General features: G+C 37.9%; 2 protein-coding genes, 1 long non-coding RNA gene and 15 other non-coding genes across 26 annotated transcripts in view; 16 read left to right on the top strand and 2 right to left on the bottom strand.

The window, feature by feature from the left end:
* Positions 1-413: 413 nt before the first annotated feature.
* On the bottom strand, positions 414-507 carry trnai-uau (transfer RNA isoleucine (anticodon UAU)). The gene is made up of 2 exons: positions 470-507; positions 414-449 (listed from the first exon to the last, which is right to left on the bottom strand). It is a non-coding gene; the product is annotated as a tRNA-Ile (tRNA).
* Positions 508-895: 388 nt separating this feature from the next.
* Positions 896-2,623, bottom strand: cnpy4 (canopy FGF signaling regulator 4). The gene is made up of 6 exons (XM_051113793.1): positions 2,434-2,623; positions 2,135-2,261; positions 1,925-2,021; positions 1,679-1,801; positions 1,366-1,483; positions 896-1,281 (listed from the first exon to the last, which is right to left on the bottom strand). The coding sequence occupies exons 1-6, from the start codon at positions 2,510-2,512 to the stop codon at positions 1,178-1,180; spliced, it is 648 nt and encodes a 215-aa protein (XP_050969750.1). The 5' UTR covers positions 2,513-2,623; the 3' UTR covers positions 896-1,177.
* Positions 2,624-4,773: 2,150 nt separating this feature from the next.
* The window catches only part of LOC127167631 (calpain-5), a 31,926-nt gene continuing 18,299 nt past the window's right edge, over positions 4,774-18,400 (top strand). The window contains exons 1-10 of one of the 8 annotated variants that reach the window (XM_051113780.1): positions 4,774-4,876; positions 5,373-5,429; positions 5,543-5,812; positions 7,951-7,990; positions 8,737-8,791; positions 8,870-8,928; positions 9,679-9,810; positions 11,494-11,705; positions 11,808-12,000; positions 12,154-12,347. In XM_051113780.1, coding sequence (XP_050969737.1) covers positions 8,764-8,791; positions 8,870-8,928; positions 9,679-9,810; positions 11,494-11,705; positions 11,808-12,000; positions 12,154-12,347 — 818 coding nt within the window. In that variant the 5' untranslated portion in view covers positions 4,774-4,876; positions 5,373-5,429; positions 5,543-5,812; positions 7,951-7,990; positions 8,737-8,763. Of the gene's footprint in view, positions 4,877-4,993; positions 5,063-5,372; positions 5,446-5,542; positions 5,813-7,950; positions 7,991-8,359; positions 8,490-8,736; positions 8,929-9,678; positions 9,811-11,493; positions 11,706-11,807; positions 12,001-12,153; positions 12,348-18,400 lie in introns of those variants that run through there. The other 7 variants (XM_051113778.1, XM_051113774.1, XM_051113776.1 and 4 more) reach the window with 7 other exon arrangements.
* Positions 13,030-13,123, top strand: trnai-uau (transfer RNA isoleucine (anticodon UAU)). Its single transcript has 2 exons — positions 13,030-13,067; positions 13,088-13,123. It is a non-coding gene; the product is annotated as a tRNA-Ile (tRNA).
* Positions 13,386-13,484, top strand: trnai-uau (transfer RNA isoleucine (anticodon UAU)). The gene is made up of 2 exons: positions 13,386-13,423; positions 13,449-13,484. It is a non-coding gene; the product is annotated as a tRNA-Ile (tRNA).
* On the top strand, positions 13,744-13,840 carry trnai-uau (transfer RNA isoleucine (anticodon UAU)). The gene is made up of 2 exons: positions 13,744-13,781; positions 13,805-13,840. It is a non-coding gene; the product is annotated as a tRNA-Ile (tRNA).
* trnai-uau (transfer RNA isoleucine (anticodon UAU)) lies at positions 14,101-14,194 on the top strand. The gene is made up of 2 exons: positions 14,101-14,138; positions 14,159-14,194. It is a non-coding gene; the product is annotated as a tRNA-Ile (tRNA).
* trnai-uau (transfer RNA isoleucine (anticodon UAU)) lies at positions 14,460-14,558 on the top strand. Its single transcript has 2 exons — positions 14,460-14,497; positions 14,523-14,558. It is a non-coding gene; the product is annotated as a tRNA-Ile (tRNA).
* Positions 14,821-14,914, top strand: trnai-uau (transfer RNA isoleucine (anticodon UAU)). The gene is made up of 2 exons: positions 14,821-14,858; positions 14,879-14,914. It is a non-coding gene; the product is annotated as a tRNA-Ile (tRNA).
* LOC127167644 (uncharacterized) lies at positions 14,855-17,795 on the top strand. 2 transcript variants are annotated; one of them, XR_007828002.1, is made up of 4 exons: positions 14,855-14,886; positions 15,247-15,602; positions 16,311-16,666; positions 17,739-17,795. It is a non-coding gene; the product is annotated as an uncharacterized LOC127167644 (long non-coding RNA). The 2 variants fall into 2 exon arrangements; XR_007828001.1 differs by lacking the exon at positions 17,739-17,795 and having other exon boundaries at positions 16,311-16,848.
* On the top strand, positions 15,177-15,274 carry trnai-uau (transfer RNA isoleucine (anticodon UAU)). Its single transcript has 2 exons — positions 15,177-15,214; positions 15,239-15,274. It is a non-coding gene; the product is annotated as a tRNA-Ile (tRNA).
* trnai-uau (transfer RNA isoleucine (anticodon UAU)) lies at positions 15,537-15,630 on the top strand. Its single transcript has 2 exons — positions 15,537-15,574; positions 15,595-15,630. It is a non-coding gene; the product is annotated as a tRNA-Ile (tRNA).
* Positions 15,886-15,979, top strand: trnai-uau (transfer RNA isoleucine (anticodon UAU)). Its single transcript has 2 exons — positions 15,886-15,923; positions 15,944-15,979. It is a non-coding gene; the product is annotated as a tRNA-Ile (tRNA).
* On the top strand, positions 16,240-16,338 carry trnai-uau (transfer RNA isoleucine (anticodon UAU)). Its single transcript has 2 exons — positions 16,240-16,277; positions 16,303-16,338. It is a non-coding gene; the product is annotated as a tRNA-Ile (tRNA).
* On the top strand, positions 16,601-16,694 carry trnai-uau (transfer RNA isoleucine (anticodon UAU)). Its single transcript has 2 exons — positions 16,601-16,638; positions 16,659-16,694. It is a non-coding gene; the product is annotated as a tRNA-Ile (tRNA).
* On the top strand, positions 16,963-17,056 carry trnai-uau (transfer RNA isoleucine (anticodon UAU)). Its single transcript has 2 exons — positions 16,963-17,000; positions 17,021-17,056. It is a non-coding gene; the product is annotated as a tRNA-Ile (tRNA).
* Positions 17,318-17,411, top strand: trnai-uau (transfer RNA isoleucine (anticodon UAU)). The gene is made up of 2 exons: positions 17,318-17,355; positions 17,376-17,411. It is a non-coding gene; the product is annotated as a tRNA-Ile (tRNA).
* trnai-uau (transfer RNA isoleucine (anticodon UAU)) lies at positions 17,673-17,766 on the top strand. Its single transcript has 2 exons — positions 17,673-17,710; positions 17,731-17,766. It is a non-coding gene; the product is annotated as a tRNA-Ile (tRNA).

Below are 18,400 nucleotides of genomic sequence, written 5' to 3'. Positions count from 1 at the left end.
TGAATTCATTTGTCATGACTCATGTGTTTAACCACTAGGTGACAGTTCATGCACATCATAGAGTCCCAGCTAATATAGATAAAGAAGAACAGATTATCGTTCATACAAAAGCTTTTACAAAATTGTAATCATTTTGTTTTGGAATATCAGTTTTCAGTGTGTGAGTTACCACTTCAAGACTCTTTAATTCAAAGCAACTGACATTTAATGTAACGTGAGAACCTGGAGACAGTTACAGAGCATCCCTTAATTTAAGAGAGCTCTTACTGATAGGCTAATATCCCTACATTTACACGTTTTCTTGTAGCTGGACTCTTGTGTTTAATTTCTCTTTCACTTTGGACATAATCAATTCCGCTGTGGACAATTTCACGTCGCGTTCGTGATTAGGCTATTAACATGCATGTTAAAATTGCTCCAGGTGAGGCTCGAACTCACAACCTCGGCATTGCTTTGCTTTGTACTGCCTTATAAGTACCGCGCGCTAACCGATTGCGCCACTGGAGCCTTACGTTTAAGTGGTATAGGCTGGTCAATTGACCCTAAATAGTTAATAAGATAGGATCGTCTGTCTCCCAGCAAAGACTGGCGAATGATAAGCCAGACCAGAAAAGCTCCTACATGCACTTTGGGGCCACACACACACACAAATTAATAAGACACACTTATGATTTATAGCAAGAATCCATTGTTTAAAAACGATTTCTGTACATGTTACATTAGAAGAAAATATCTTTAAAGTACCCCACAATACAAAATCCTAAAACCATCTTTTTGGTTTGTGCATAGTTGTGCAATAATGATAAATATGTATACAATTCCCTATATGCACGATCAGTAAAAAACTGTTAGTGTTTGTAGTTGCTCTAACACATCCCTATAAGACAATACACAATAAAAGGCACATTTCTTCATTATTGGAAACACTGCTTAAAAAGAAAATTCAAGAAGTCAGAATGGACATGGAGGTAAATCACCAAGGACTGTTCAAATCCCATGGTCTGGCAAAAGTAACAGATTCGGAAATGTTTGAACACTGCCAGTTAGCGTTCGTTAATGCAAAGCCATGCTCATGTAGATCTGTGGGGAAATACTTTGATATTTCCTTGGTTCCTGTAGTTTTGTGCAAAGATTTCATACAGGTCGTATGCATTCATCAACCATTATGGCTCTGCTTTCACAGTTCTCCTGCGTCATGGGACTGTCTTCGATTTTCTCCCTCACTCTCCTCTTTGGATCCCTCTACACCCATGTCGCCTTTCCATACCTCACTGAGGCACTCTGAAAGAGATTTATTTTATACTATCTTATTTGTAAAGAAAGGATTAGATTACGACTCTGTATGTTCACACAGTGTATTTTTACCTTGGTCCGAGTCTCTGAGGACATGGGTTGCACAGAAAAATCTTTCAAGTCTCTCATCTTGATGATGAAAGTACCAGTTCTCCACAACCTCCTCATACTCTTCCAACATGGTCTCACACTGTAATATAAACAAAAAAAAAAGAGATAAAAATAACATAATTAGTAAAAATAACAATTTAGCATATACATTTGACCATATCGCTCCAAAAAGTATATTTAACATTATTATTAATCTCAAACAATAACTACATATAATTTAAGAAATTTTGCAACTACACCATCAATGGCTATTTCTTTGTTGCATAAGTATTACCTGTCTCTTCAAGTCTGCCACCTCCACTGATGGTTCATCCCACAGTTCGTAAGGGATACCCAGCTCTACTTTCACTCCCTTATCAACCAGGTGTTTTAGTGTATTCATGGTTTGACTTGTGCCCTGACCAATACAGCAGTCTAAAATTATTCATTCTGCACACAGAAGTATCACTTTAAATAAGGATTGTCTGATTTTCATACAACTGGGAAGGGCTGGGAAAGACTGCTAAGGTGAGCTCAATACCTTGGCATAGCGAAGGCTCCCTGGTCTCTCAGCATGGACTTTATACTGCAGAATTCTTTCACAGATGTTGTCCATAGCCTCAGTGAGTCGCGTCTCTCTGGAAACAAATCGTTATAATAGCAAGAGGAAAGAGAACATCAATACTGTCTTTGTGTTTTAAGCTTTCTCATAGGGACAGAGCTGACATATCAGTGTGTCATCACTACTTACGAAGTGTTGTATTTGATTTTGCGCCTGCGCTTGCCAGTGTCTAAAACTTCTCCAAGCTCTAGAACTTCCTTCGAGCGGCCAGTTTTTTCCAAGGCGTCCTGCAACTCCACCGTCAGTAATTTACAAACTATTTAAGAAAAAAACGACTTAGGTTTCGTTTTTACTGAGTAACTTACACATGCATACAGAAATACTGAGGTAACCGTTGCACTAGGGGATATTTTATATGAATTATATTATAGATGAGTTCTAAAAACACCAAAGAGACAAACGAAAGGATGATACTTTCTGTTTCTTACCCTCGCATTTATTTGGTAGTCGCTCCTCTTGGTTTGCCAAGACGAGGCTGAACATGCAAATAAAGAAAATGGCAAACATTTCCACAGTGATATTTGTTTACAAACTTGGAATCAACAGTTCACATTAAAGCCACATCGACATTTTTGAGAATGGTTCAGACTAGTGGAACGGAGCATGCGCATTGCCAAAGCCGACGGTAAGAAATGGCAAACAGAAAACGCGTTATCGATTTAGGCGTAGCTAATCGATAGCACAAATCGTTGAGCTTAGTTCCAGAATCCCCGCAGAGATAAAAAAAAAAAAAAGTAAAGTACCACCAATGTGTACTGTCAAAATAAAGAATATCTAAAACGTAAGATAAATAGAAGATTGAGAAACGAGTGTGCAATAGGTTCATCCATTAACATTAATTCTTAGGGTACACTGAGACAATGTAATAAGCAATGTAAGCTTCCCTTACGAAAATTAACAATGTTTTATTGTAGCAAAAGTGTAGTAATCATGTTTTTTTTTTTTTTTTTTTTTTTTTTTTTTGCATATTGATTGCAATTTTTATAACCACAGTTATACTACAAATGCCATTGTTAAACTATGGCTAGTGTAGCAAAACCATGGTTGATTTGTGGTTAGCATGGTTTAACTATAGTAACCATGTTTTTCGGTTTTATTTGTAGTAAAACCGTGGTTAATTTTCATAAGGGTTCAGGCACCATATTACAGACACATGCTTAATTTCTTAATGTAGCCTAATGTGGCAGGTTCAATATTTCTACAGCTGAGATCAAAAGTTTACATATTCCATGCAATTGTTAAAAGTTTACATATTCCATGCAATTGTTAAAAGTTTACATATTCCATGCAAAATGTTAATTATTTTACCAAAATAAGAGGGATCATACAAACTGCATGTTATTTTTTATTTAGTACTGACCTGAATTGGGTATTTCACATAAAAGACGCTTACATGTAGTCCACAAGAGAAAATAATAGTTGAATTTAGTTCAAATGTTCACTGATCCTTCAGAAGGAAACACAATGCATTAAGAGCCAAGGGGTGAAAACTTTTTGAATTTGAAGATCAGGGTAAATGTAACTTATTTGGTCTTCTGGGAAACATGTAAGTATCTTCTGTAGCTTCTGAAGGGCAGTACTAAATGAAAAAATATAATATTAAGGAAAAATAAGAAAAATGTACACATCTCCATTCTGTTCAAAAGTTTACACCCCTGGCTCTTAATGGATCGTTTTCCATTCTGGAGGATCAGAGAGCATTTAAACCTTTTGTAATAGTTGCATATGAGTCCCTCAGTGTCAAAAGATGGATCTCAAAGTCATACAGTCATTGTTGAAAAGGGTTCAAATGCACAAAAATGCTGAAAAAACAAAACAAAGAATTTGTAGGACCGGAAGGATTTTTCTGAACAACAGCAGGCAATTTAACTGTTCAGGACAAACAAGAGACTCATGAACAACTTTCACCAAAAAAAAAAAAAAAAAACTGTAGTTCATTCAGGTAACAACACAGTATTAAAAATCAAGCGTATGTAAACTTTTGAATGGGGTCATTTTTATAAATTCAACTATTATTTTCTCTTCTGGACTATATGTAAACATCTTTTATGTGAAATAACGTATTGAGGTCAATACTAAATAAAAAATAACACACATTTTATATGAACCCTCTTATTATATAAAATAATTAGCATTTTGCAGATTCTTCAAAGTGCATGTAAACTTTTGACCTCAACTGTATGTTGGCAGTTCAGCTGAGAGTTAAATTAAATCTTTCAGAAAATAAATGTGTGTGTGTGTATATAACCAGTTCTCTGAATGTCATAACACAAGGGCCAGCTCACACCAGTGCTGTAGCCAAAGGCTATTATTGATAACTATAGAGCATTAATCATATGACATTTTGGCTGTTAAGAGGACAGAAGCAATATCTGTTTAATCTATTGTCCCACCTGACTCTTTGTGTCCTTGAGTGAGTTGAACAGGTTTAAAATTTAGTTGATGTGTATTTATAACGGAAAGACATGTAGATTGCATTAAATCAACTGGTTGGCACTCAGTTTACAAGCCATTCTGTCATCTGTAAAAGCCATTTGGAAAAGAAACAAAACAGTGCTCCTTGGCAATTGTTTATTTGCATTAATATGTCTCAAGTAAGAGACTAGCTGTTGGTCTTGAAGTTTGTGTGCCTTCAGAGGGGTGTCTGGGTGCATTACCCGGCTCTGGGCCGTCTTGAGGATTCAGGTGTCAGTGCCACGCGTTTATTGACAGCCGATATGATATGATGAACCTTCTGGTGGGTGCTTGAGGGTGGGGGTCGAAAAGCAAAGGAGAGAGAATGATGAAAGAGATGACAAATCCAGAGAGAGGACTGAGATAAGTACTATGTGAGAACCTGGGAATACCCGGAGTGAACAAGAAGGCCAGATTGTGAGTGAGACTGTGGGTGATTATGCATGTGTATGCGGGGGGAGCTGCATGTCTAATTAAGGGATTTGGAAAAGAGGGATAGCCCTATGTGTTAATGTAAGAGTAAGAGACAGCAAAACAGCGAAGAGGGAGACAGGTGGCAGTGGGAGAAGAGTTGTGCTCGACATATTCATCTGAAGTTTCAGGGTCAGACAGAGGGCATGACCAAATACACTTTTTAATAAGAAAAAAGAAAAGTTTAAAGAGGAAATATGCATACAATTAGATGGAACAAAAGCAAATGAGTTACATGCACTTTATTGCCTTGTAAAGTTTTTACTGCTCTGTTTATACATTTTGTGTTAAACAAAAACAGGCAAGTGGCCCTTCCTGGCTGTTGTGTGTCTTAATAGGAACCTTTTGTTTCATTGCAAGCTGATAGTGTGTTTTGTGTGTGTATGTGTGCACACACTCGTCTCAGTATCAGTAATTGTTTGTTATGTCACTGTGTTTTCAGCTAGACTGGCTGGATGGATGGAGTTACATCTTCGAAAAGACGACGGTCCTCGTGCAGGTAGACACAAACAGATGTAAAGGCTCTTGACATACATGACATTACTTGTTAGGAAGATTAATTAAATGTTAAATTGAAACTGCAAATGAATGACAACGCATTTACCTATTCAGAAGACTCAAAGATACCCATACCTGGTCTACCGGACAAAACCCGGTTGTCAGAGCAACGTCAAACAGAAAGGGAACACCTGCTATGCTGATCCTGTTATAGTAGACACATGGACACTCAACTGCAAAATGACTGATGGCCGAAGTCTTGCACGTATCATCCTGTATAAAGACACTGCAAATAACTACCTTACCTGAAAACACCTTAAGGATACATTGCCACAAGGAACATTTTACACCAAAGCAAAGCAAAAAAACAAAGGAGAGGTACAGGTAAGTGCTGTATCTATTTGTCAGTGGGTTTGAATTTAGTCATTAATATAAATTTTTCATTCAATCCGTTGTTTTATTATATTTTTATTGTATCAGTGGGATCATCAATTAATGTTTTTTTATCACATTAAAACTGTGATATTTCTTATTTTAATATTAATATCTAAAATATAGTAATATTTTATGTTATTATTTTTAATAATTTTAATACTTCCATCAAAATATATTAGCATGTAAAATTACATTTCCAGGTGCCTAACTCACATTCATGAAAATTTAAATTATATTATAATTTTACATGCTAATATAATTTGGAGAAAAAATCTGTAACATTGTTTATATGGATTATATGTTAAAATGCAAAAGTAGACCTTTAAAGCAATTTTCTTACTTATAAATCCCATTGAAATTAGGTTCTTTATGATATTTTAATGTTTGATTATTGAAACACAACATTTATTTTAATGTGGCATTGTTTTAGACATTCTAAAATAAGGTGTTTGCAAAAAGATTCAGTCCTGCTGTGGAAGTTTTAGGGTTACACAGATGAAAAACAATTGCTCTAACAAGGACACAATTGCCTTACAATTGTCCTCCATATGTGAATCATTAAAATAACTACCATTTCCTGACAACTCCACTGTCAAGCATAATTATTCTGGTTCTGAGGTGAAAATGTGTCCAGAGAATTTTCTGGTCAAGTTGCTTTTTAGTCATAATTTAAAGACATATGTGTAAGTCAAGCCTTGCTCACTCCTCAAAAAGAATGAAAAAATGCCTATGGTGATGCTTTTGGGCTAATCACCAGAGTTTAGGCTTTTTTAACAGAAGTAGGAACAAGCGGTGCAGATTTGACCAGGAGGTTAATACCAAATGCAGACTCAAATTTACATCGAAATAGCTTGAGAACAAAAAGGTAAATGTTCAGCAATGGGCAAGTCAAAACCCTGATCTTAGTCCAACTGACGATCTGTGACAGATTTTGAAAATTGCAGTGCATCAGTGTTGTCTGACTAACCAGAACAACCTGTGGTGCAAATCTGCATAGACGAATAAACCTGAACAGTATATGCTACAAGCTAGTCCACAAAATATTCATATAAAATATTGTATAAATAACTGTTGGGTTTTTAAAATTTGTTATTAATTAAAACATTAAAAATAATAATAATAATTACAAATTAAAAATATGTCTCACACAAATACACTACCAGTCAAAAGTTTTTGAACAGTAAGATTTTTAATCTTTTTTAAAGAAGTCTCTTCTGCTCACCAAGCCTGCATTTATTTGATTCAAAGTACAAAAACAGAAAATTTTGAAATGTTTTTAGTATTTAAAATAACTGCTTTCCATTCAAATATATTTTAAAGTGTAATTTATTCCTGTGATCAAACCTAAATTTTCAGCATCATTATTCCAGTCCTAAGTGTCACATAATCCTTCAGAAATCATTCTAATATGCTGTTTTGCTGTTCAAGAAATATTCATTAATATTTAACACAGTTCAGTACACTTTTTTCATGATTCTTTGATGAATAGAAAGATCCAAATCTGCATTTATCTGAAATAAAAAGCTTTTGTAACATTAAACACTATACCATTCAAAAGCTTGGAGTAATTTTTTCTATAATTTAAAGAAATTATAGAAATTAATACTTTTATTTAGCTTCAAATTGATCAAAAGTGACAATAAAGACATTTATAATGTTACAAAAGATTTCTATTTCAGATAAAAGGTGTCCTTATGGACTTTCTATTTATCAAAGAAACCTGAAAAAAATTCTACTCACCTCTTTGCAACATAATTTTTTTTTTTTTTTTTGAGCAGCAGACTGGAGTAATAATGCTAAAAAATCAGCTTTGAAATCACCAGAATAAATTACATTTGCAGATATATTCAAATAGAAAACAGTTATTTTAAATACTAAAAATATTTCAAGATGTTACTGTTTTTGCTTGGTCAACAGAAGAGACTTTTTAAAAAAAAACATTAAAAATCTTACTGTTCAAAAATATTTGGTAGTGTAGTTGGGTTAATCATATATACAAGTGTCAGTATTTTATATTAATAAATATTAGCAGTAATCAGCATTTTTTTGTTTGCTAATCTCTGATTCATTTAATGTGTTTTCCTCAGTGAGTGAAGTCAAGAGTGCAGTGCTGGTGTGGCCTGTCCGGTATGTGCACACAACTTGGATCCAGACTACACACACATACACAAGCGCTAACGCAAACTTACAAACACTCATAGGTGGCTCATATACCAGCACACTTAGTTGGCCTCTGGCCTCCCCGTGCCCCTTGCCAGAACCCCAATAGCTAAAATGTCCCCTTAAATCATATCCCTTCCCACACACACATACTGTCTCTCACGCACACAAAAACACACACTTTACTTAGAGCCTTGACTTTAATATGAGATATCCAATCACTCTTAAACCCCGACCCCAAACAACTTTCCCTCTAAACATATATTATTTTGATGTTTTTACGTGCAAAGGGACTCCTGACACATTAACCTCTCCAGGGCATGTCTAACCCTTCTCCATTTCCAAGGGAAACTACACCGTCTGCAAAAACACCGTTACCCAATCATCCCTGAAGCTAAAGCTAAACTCAAGGTTACAAGACGACACTTAACATCGTGGTTCACAGATTCTGCCAGCTCTTACTGCTGTATGTGACAAAAGCATCACTTTAACAGAAATAGGATATAAAAAAACTTGAGTCAATAAATAGCATTTGGTATTTTTATGTTTTATTTTAATATTTTATTTTATTTTTTATACTGAGATAATTAGTGAACATGGGTTGATTTAATACTTTTTTAAAAGATCAGCTTTGATTTTTGATTGACTTTTGTCCACCCTCTTCTCTTCTCTTCTTTCTTCTTTATTTTCTCTTTCTCTCATCTTCCATCCAGCTTCTTTCTGCTTCTCCCCTTCACAGTATGCCAGAGAAAGTGTGCAAGTTTCAAGGTCAGTGTTATCATAAGTTGAAGAGATCATGTCTGAGACGAGGGGCCCTGTTCCAAGATCCATTCTTTCCTCCTTCAGCCGAGTCACTGTTCTACAAAAGGACGCCCCCTCCAGGACTGACATGGAAGAGACCCAAGGTGAGAGAAACTGACTGAAGTGGACTGTTGCTTTCCATTTTAAATGTGTTTATGTGCTGATAGTTAATTTTGTCATTTTTTAGGAGTATATTATCATTTACATGACATTAAAGATTTTGTTGGTGCTACTAGAGGTATCTCACCAAAAAAAAAGGAGAAATATATTAAAATGAAGTATTTCATTTCTTTAAAAGAGTTTGCTCCGTAAGTGTAGTACAGTCTGATGTTACTGTACACAGGTCTGGTGGCAAGCCAGTAGTTTCTGACCCTCTAGTATCAGTGAGTTGATCTATCCTGGTGATTCTAAATGTGGCTGCACTGTCAGCAGCATAAGAGATATGTTTAATTAAAGGCCTTTCTGACGGCTGCAAGGCGTCGGTAACCTGATTCCTCGAAGAGTGCGTGTGTGACGTGTAGGGCTTCAAATGTTTTAAGAAAAATTTGAAAGCTACATTTTGATTTAGGAGAGCTACTTTTCATCTTAGTCCTATATAAGCTTTATAAACTTTAGACAAATTATCTCATTACAGCACTATGTTTTTGTTTGTTTTGTTTGTTTTTTGTATATGTTTGTTGTGAATTGAATGTATCTCTGTTTTTATTATTCATTCTGCTTTTCTACTTATCCACTTTTGAAAAAAGAAAAAAAAAAAAAGAAGATTATATTATTCTGAAATGTTTCTTTGATGAAATGGGTAGATGTAACCATTAGCACATGCAAATTATTTAAGGGTCTTCTGTTTCACCCAGGAACTGTGCAAAGACCCTCGGCTATTTGTGGATGGAATCAGCACAAGGGATCTGCACCAGGGCAGTCTGGGTAACTGCTGGATGGTTGCAGCCACATCATGTTTGGCAGCAGAATCCTCACTCTGGAAGAAGGTCAGAAAATGTATATATTTTTTTAAACAATTATATATATATATATATATATAGATATGTATGTGTGTATATATATATACAGTACTGTGCAAAAGTATTAGGCCACTAGTATTTCACCAGCTAAAAAATGGTTTAAAGTAAGTTATTTCTATCTTTTTCTGTAGTGTGTCAGTAAAAATATCGGTTTACATTTCGAAACATTCTGTTTGCCATTAATTGTAATAATCTAGTGAGATTTTTGTTTGCAAGGAGTCTGACAACAGCCAGTGCTCCACACGGATCTAATCTCATCATCATCCAGTCTTCCTGGAATGACATGAAGACACAGAACAAACTGAAACAGAGTAAATCCAGAAGAACTGTGGTAACGTCTCCAAGATGCTTCAAGAGACCTACCTGCAAAGCTACCTGAAAAATTTTGCACAAGTGCACCTAGGGCAAAAGCTGCTGTAAACGCAAAGAATGGTCACACCAAATGTTGATTTCATTTAGTTAATAAAAGGTAATTGATAAAGAAAATCTATTTATGACAGCATCCTCATTTTACAGCATTTTTACACAAGTGCCTAAAACTTTTAACAGTGCTGCAGCTTTGCAGGTAGGTTTCTTGAAGCATCCTGGAGACTTTGTCACAGTTCTTCTGGATTTAGTTTGTCTGAGTTTGTTCTGTTTCTTCATGTCATTCCAGACAGACTGGATGATGATGAGATCAGATCTCTGTGCAGAGCACTGGCTGTTGTCAGACTCCTTGTGCAAACAAAAATCTCACTGGATTATTACAATTAATGGCAAAATGAATGTTTGGAAATGTAATCTGATATTTCCTACTGACACACTACAGCAAAAGACCGACTTTAACTGACTTTAAACCATTTTTTAGCTGGTTAAAATACTAGTGGCCTAAAACTTTTGCACAGTACTGTATATATATAAACTTATATATATAAAATTTCTTAAAAGAAGTTAAAGGGATAGTTCACCCTAAAATGAAAATTCTGTCATTATTACTCACCCTCGTGTCGTTCTAAACCCGTAAGACCTCTGTTCATCTTGAGGACACAAATTAAGATATTTCTAATGAAATCGGAGAGCTTTCTGACCCTGCATAGACAGCAACGCAACTGACACGTTCAAGATCGGTAAAACAGTCCATGTGACATCAGTGGTTCAGCCATAATTTTGTGCTTTTTGCGCACAAAGAAAGCAAAAATAAGGACTTTCAACAATTTCTTCTCCCCTCTGTACGGTTTTGGAACAACATGAGGGTGAGTAATTAATGACAGAATTTTCTTTTTGGCGGAACTATCTCTTTAATACTTTTATGCAGCAGGGGTGCATTAAAATGACCAAAAGTGACAGTAAAGACATGTAAAATATTACAAAAGATTTCTATTTCAAATTAACACCATCCCAGGAATAAATTACATTTTAAGCTATATTAAAATTATAAATAATAAAAGAGTTAATTTAAACATAATAATAGCTGTTCACAATAATCTCAATATATCTTTTTTTTTAATTGTATTTTTGATCAAATAATTGCATAATTATTAAAAAATCTTACCAACCCCAAACATCTGAATGGTGGTGTATATGGGTTTTACTAATTTTTGATTGCTAATTTTTTCAAGATTTTACTCCTCTTCTCTCTTTCTCCTTACTTTTTAATTGTTCCTTATTCAGGTGATCCCAGACCATGCTGAACAGGAGTGGCACCCAAAGCGCCCGGATCTGTATGCAGGAATTTTTCACTTCCGTTTCTGGCGGCTGGGCCAGTGGACAGATGTCGTAGTCGATGACCGTTTACCAGTCAGCGAGGATGGAACGCTGTTCTTCTGTCGTTCTGCAACTCCTCGGGAATTCTGGAGCGCTTTGTTGGAGAAAGCTTATGCAAAGTGAGATGCTTGTCAAATAAGACAGAATACTTTCAGTAAATTTTGTGGTGGTCTGGAAAGGTAGAACAAGCTCTTTTTGTGTGTCTCTCTCTGCCTTTTTAGGCTAAATGGTTGTTATGAGGCGTTAGAGGGAGGTAATACAGCCGAAGCCCTAGTTGATTTTACTGGTGGCGTCTCTGAACCATTGAGCTTGAATCAGGAGGAGCTGATCCTGCATGCTGACCAGAGAAAAATGCTGTTCCAGACACTAGCACATGCACACAGCCATAAAGCGCTCATCACCTGTTCCATTCGGGTCAGAAAACCTGAAAAATGTCTATTTTTTTACAGCCTTAACACATTGCAAATCAACTAACTGTGTCCTGATAAAAATAATGACATATTGAAAACACAGCTCTGATTTTTACGTCTTTCTTTTATACTCACTTTGCCTCTTTTTGTGTTACAGCCAGCAGAAGGAGAGCAGGTAGAATCAGTTCTGGACTGTGGATTGATTAAAGGTCATGCATACGGTGTGACTGCAGTCAGAAAACTGCGTATGTCAGAGACCCTGCATGGCATGTGTAATGCAACTCGTTTGTACATGGTCCGGATGAGGAACCCATGGGGCACGGCAGACTGGACAGGAGCGTGGAGTCTGGGGTGAGTTAATGGCTACCTATCTCTATCAGAACCAAAAAAAACAATGAATAATCATGGTTAGCAGACCCCACAATTAGACACTGAGTTCATGGCATTTTCTGTGGTGCCCTGTAAACAGTCTGTAATCAAATGATGCACAATATTTATAAGGCAGTACAGAGCAGGCCGATGCCAAAGTTGTGAGTCTAAGCCTAAGAGTCTAAGTCTAAGCAATCTTTAATTAAAGCAGGCACTATGTAGCATGTGTTCTTCTAATCTCTCATCAAGTAAGACTCAATTTTGTGTTGGTCTATTCAAACTTTGTACCCTAGTTCTGAAGCCACAGCTCCAGTGGTGTAATCAGTTAGCGTTTGGTACTTATAAGGCAGTACAAAGAAGAGAAATGCAGAGTAAGACAGTGCACAGCAGAGTGATACTGAGGTTGTGAGTTCGAGCCTCACCTGGAACATTGTTTTTACGATTCAAAAGTCATTCCATTTGGAAAAAGAGTTCAGAGTTAAAGCTAACGTGAAAGAAAGATATGGTTTTGGCTGTCCATCTTCAGTTGAGGCTGACGCTCTGTAGCATAGCTGCTAATCTTCTAGTAATGTGAGTGTTTTCAAGCTTCCTAGCCCATATCTGTGATTGAACATTTTGATTGGGCTTTACCTACAGTGTTTGGTTACACACCTTTAGCCCAACAGCTCCAGTGGCGCAATCGGTTAGCGCGCGGTACTTATAAGACAGTGCAAAGCAAAGCAATGCCGAGGTTGTGAGTTCGAGCCTCACCTGGAGCACAGTTTTAGGATGCAAGAAACCAAACCAAAGACTAACATGAAAAACATAAATGTCATTCCATTTGGAAGAAGAGTTCAGAGTTAAAGCTAATGTGAAAGAAAGGTGTGGGTTTTGGCTGTCCATCTTCAGTTGAGGCTGACTGATAGTTGCTGATCTTCTAGTAATGTGAGTGTATTCAAGCTTCCTAGCCCATATCTGTAGTTGAACCTTTTTTTAGTTGGCTTTACCTACAGTGTTTGGTTATACACCATTAGCTCAGCAGCTCCAGTGGCGCAATCGGTTAGCGCGCGGTACTTATAAGACAGTACAAAGCAAAGCAAAGCAATGCCGAGGTTGTGAGTTCGAGCCTCACCTGGAGCACAGTTTTAGGATGCAAGAAACCAAACCAAAGACTAACATGAAAAACATAAATGTCATTCCATTTGGAAGAAGAGTTCAGAGTTAAAGCTAATGTGAAAGAAAGGTGTGGGTTTTGGCTGTCCATCTTCAGTTGAGGCTGACTGATAGTTGCTGATTTCTAGTAATGTGAGTGTATTCAAGCTTCCTAGCCCATATCTGTGATTGAACATTTTGATTGGGCTTTACCTACAGTGTTTGGTTATACACCTTTAGCCCAGCAGCTCCAGTGGCGCAATCGGTTAGCGCGCGGTACTTATAAGACAGTACAAAGCAAAGCAGCAATGCCGAGGTTGTGAGTTCAAGCCTCACCTGGAGCACAGTTTTAGGATGCAAGAAACCAAACCAAAGACTAACATGAAAAACATAAATGTCATTCCATTTGGAAGAAGAGTTCAGAGTTAAAGCTAATGTGAAAGAAAGGTGTGGGTTTTGGCTGTCCATCTTCAGTTGAGGCTGACTGATAGTTGCTGATCTTCTAGTAATGTGAGTGTATTCAAGCTTCCTAGCCCATATCTGTACTTGAACATTTTGAGTTGGCTTTACCTACAGTATTTGGTTATACACCATTAGCTCAACAGCTCCAGTGGCGCAATCGGTTAGCGCGCGGTACTTATAAGACAGTACAAAGCAGAGCAATGCCGAGGTTGTGAGTTCGAGCCTCACCTGGAGCACAGTTTTAGGATGCAAGAAACCAAACCAAACCAAAGACTAACATGAAAAACATAAATGTCATTCCATTTGGAAGAAGAGTTCAGAGTTAAAGCTAATGTGAAAGAAAGGTGTGGGTTTTGGCTGTCCATCTTCAGTTGAGGCTGACTGATAGTTGCTGATCTTCTAGTAATGTGAGTGTATTCAAGCTTCCTAGCCCATATCTGTGATTGAACATTTTGATTGGGCTTTACCTACAGTGTTTGGTTACACACCTTTAGCCCAACAGCTCCAGTGGCGCAATCGGTTAGCGCGCGGTACTTATAAGACAGTACAAAGCAAAGCAAAGCAATGCCGAGGTTGTGAGTTTGAGCCTCACCTGGAGCACAGTTTTAGGATGCAAGAAACCAAACCAAAGACTAACATGAAAAACATAAATGTCATTCCATTTGGAAGAAGAGTTCAGAGTTAAAGCTAATGTGAAAGAAAGGTGTGGGTTTTGGCTGTCCATCTTCAGTTGAGGCTGACTGATAGTTGCTGATCTTCTAGTAATGTGAGTGTATTCAAGCTTCCTAGCCCATATCTGTAGTTGAACCTTTTTTTAGTTGGCTTTACCTACAGTGTTTGGTTATACACCGTTAGCTCAGCAGCTCCAGTGGCGCAATCGGTTAGCGCGCGGTACTTATAAGACAGTACGAAGCAGAGCAATGCCGAGGTTGTGAGTTCGAGCCTCACCTGGAGCACAGTTTTAGGATGCAAGAAACCAAACCAAAGACTAACATGAAAAACATAAATGTCATTCCATTTGGAAGAAGAGTTCAGAGTTAAAGCTAATGTGAAAGAAAGGTGTGGGTTTTGGCTGTCCATCTTCAGTTGAGGCTGACTGATAGTTGCTGATCTTCTAGTAATGTGAGTGTATTCAAGCTTCCTAGCCCATATCTGTGATTGAACATTTTTGGGCTTGGCTTTACCTACAGTGTTTGGTTACACACCTTTAGCCCAACAGCTCCAGTGGCGCAATCGGTTAGCGCGCGGTACTTATAAGACAGTACAAAGCAAAGAAAGCAATGCCGAGGTTGTGAGTTTGAGCCTCACCTGGAGCACAGTTTTAGGATGCAAGAAACCAAACCAAAGACTAACATGAAAAACATAAATGTCATTCCATTTGGAAGAAGAGTTCAGAGTTAAAGCTAATGTGAAAGAAAGGTGTGGGTTTTGGCTGTCCATCTTCAGTTGAGGCTGACTGATAGTTGCTGATCTTCTAGTAATGTGAGTGTATTCAAGCTTCCTAGCCCATATCTGTAGTTGAACATTTTTTTAGTTGGCTTTACCTACAGTGTTTGGTTATACACCGTTAACTCAGCAGCTCCAGTGGCGCAATCGGTTAGCGCGCGGTACTTATAAGACAGTACGAAGCAGAGCAATGCCGAGGTTGTGAGTTCAAGCCTCACCTGGAGCACAGTTTTAGGATGCAAGAAACCAAACCAAAGACTAACATGAAAAACATAAATGTCATTCCATTTGGAAGAAGAGTTAAAGCTAATGTGAAAGAAAGGTGTGGGTTTTGGCTGTCCATCTTCAGTTGAGGCTGACTGATAGTTGCTGATCTTCTAGTAATGTGAGTGTATTCAAGCTTCCTAGCCCATATCTGTAGTTGAACCTTTTTTTAGTTGGCTTTACCTACAGTGTTTGGTTATACACCGTTAGCTCAGCAGCTCCAGTGGCGCAATCGGTTAGCGCGCGGTACTTATAAGACAGTACGAAGCAAAGCAATGCCGAGGTTGTGAGTTCGAGCCTCACCTGGAGCACAGTTTTAGGATGCAAGAAACCAAACCAAAGACTAACATGAAAAACATAAATGTCATTCCATTTGGAAGAAGAGTTCAGAGTTAAAGCTAATGTGAAAGAAAGGTGTGGGTTTTGGCTGTCCATCTTCAGTTGAGGCTGACTGATAGTTGCTGATCTTCTAGTAATGTGAGTGTATTCAAGCTTCCTAGCCCATATCTGTGATTGAACATTTTGATTGGGCTTTACCTACAGTGTTTGGTTACACACCTTTAGCCCAACAGCTCCAGTGGCGCAATCGGTTAGCGCGCGGTACTTATAAGACAGTACAAAGCAAAGCAAAGCAATGCCGAGGTTGTGAGTTTGAGCCTCACCTGGAGCACAGTTTTAGGATGCAAGAAACCAAACCAAAGACTAACATGAAAAACATAAATGTCATTCCATTTGGAAGAAGAGTTCAGAGTTAAAGCTAATGTGAAAGAAAGGTGTGGGTTTTGGCTGTCCATCTTCAGTTGAGGCTGACTGATAGTTGCTGATCTTCTAGTAATGTGAGTGTATTCAAGCTTCCTAGCCCATATCTGTAGTTGAACATTTTTTTAGTTGGCTTTACCTACAGTGTTTGGTTATACACCGTTAACTCAGCAGCTCCAGTGGCGCAATCGGTTAGCGCGCGGTACTTATAAGACAGTACGAAGCAGAGCAATGCCGAGGTTGTGAGTTTGAGCCTCACCTGGAGCACAGTTTTAGGATGCAAGAAACCAAACCAAAGACTAACATGAAAAACATAAATGTCATTCCATTTGGAAGAAGAGTTCAGAGTTAAAGCTAATGTGAAAGAAAGGTGTGGGTTTTGGCTGTCCATCTTCAGTTGAGGCTGACTGATAGTTGCTGATCTTCTAGTAATGTGAGTGTATTCAAGCTTCCTAGCCCATATCTGTAGTTGAACCTTTTTTTTAGCCCAGTTGGCTTTACCTACAGTGTTTGGTTATACACCGTTAGCTCAGCAGCTCCAGTGGCGCAATCGGTTAGCGCGCGGTACTTATAAGACAGTACGAAGCAGAGCAATGCCGAGGTTGTGAGTTCGAGCCTCACCTGGAGCACAGTTTTAGGATGCAAGAAACCAAACCAAAGACTAACATGAAAAACATAAATGTCATTCCATTTGGAAGAAGAGTTCGAGTTAAAGCTAATGTGAAAGAAAGGTGTGGGTTTTGGCTGTCCATCTTCAGTTGAGGCTGACTGATAGTTGCTGATCTTCTAGTAATGTGAGTGTATTCAAGCTTCCTAGCCCATATCTGTAGTTGAACATTTTTTTAGTTGGCTTTACCTACAGTGTTTGGTTATACACCGTTAACTCAGCAGCTCCAGTGGCGCAATCGGTTAGCGCGCGGTACTTATAAGACAGTACAAAGCAGAGCAATGCCGAGGTTGTGAGTTCGAGCCTCACCTGGAGCTCAGTTTTAGGATGCAAGAAACCAAACCAAAGACTAACATGAAAAACATAAATGTCATTCCATTTGGAAGAAGAGTTCAGAGTTAAAGCTAATGTGAAAGAAAGGTGTGGGTTTTGGCTGTCCATCTTCAGTTGAGGCTGACTGATAGTTGCTGATCTTCTAGTAATGTGAGTGTATTCAAGCTTCCTAGCCCATATCTGTAGTTGAACATTTTTTAGTTGGCTTTACCTACAGTGTTTGGTTATACACCGTTAACTCAGCAGCTCCAGTGGCGCAATCGGTTAGCGCGCGGTACTTATAAGACAGTACAAAGCAGAGCAATGCCGAGGTTGTGAGTTCGAGCCTCACCTGGAGCACAGTTTTAGGATGCAAGAAACAAAACCAAAGACTAACATAAAAGACGTAAACATCACAATTCCCCTTAGATTCTATACTTGAATAGAGGCTTTCAAGAAAATAATTCACTCCATGTTTTGATGCCGGAACAGGGATGTAAGTTAGACAAGAATTAAGCGATTTAGGTGTTGTGTTGCTGGATGTAATAATGAACGTAGTGGTCGTCATTTACTCATGACATCTGAGCTTCTAAAGATGCAGTGTATTATGTTTGATTGTGAAGGGAATGCGCCTCCCGATCTACATAAATCCATCTATGTTCACACAAATCATTCGTGATCCAGATTCACTTACCCCTTTAAGTTAAAGGTTAGGCTAATATTGACTGGCAATCTTTAACTGAGGTGGACACGTTGTAGGATATCTGCTAATGTCCCACAGAGATTTGGATTTTGAGATTTGTGTATTTAAGTGTCTTCTAACTGGTGGCTCCAGTGGTGCAATCGGTTAGCACGCTGTACTTATAAGAGCAAAGAAAGCAAAGCAATGCTGAGGTTGTGAATTCAAGGCTCACCTAGAGCACAGTTTTAGGATTAAAGAAACCAAACCAAAGACTAACATAAAAGACATAAATGTTGTTCAAGCCCATATTTG

The sequence above is a fragment of the Labeo rohita genome, chromosome 7 (assembly GCF_022985175.1).
Source record: "Labeo rohita strain BAU-BD-2019 chromosome 7, IGBB_LRoh.1.0, whole genome shotgun sequence".
Lineage (NCBI taxonomy): Eukaryota > Metazoa > Chordata > Actinopteri > Cypriniformes > Cyprinidae > Labeo > Labeo rohita.
This window is presented reverse-complemented; position numbering and strand designations above follow the sequence as displayed.

Coding starts and splice junctions, on each gene's coding strand:
- cnpy4 (XM_051113793.1), bottom strand. CDS start 2,512: ATGTTTGCCATTTTCTTTATTTGCATGTTCAGCCTCGTCTTGGCAAAC. Junction 2,022..2,134: donor AAAATCAAATACAACACTTC/GTAAGTAGTGAT, acceptor ATTTGTTTCCAG/AGAGACGCGACTCACTGAGG. Junction 1,802..1,924: donor GGAGCCTTCGCTATGCCAAG/GTATTGAGCTCA, acceptor TGTATTGGTCAG/GGCACAAGTCAAACCATGAA.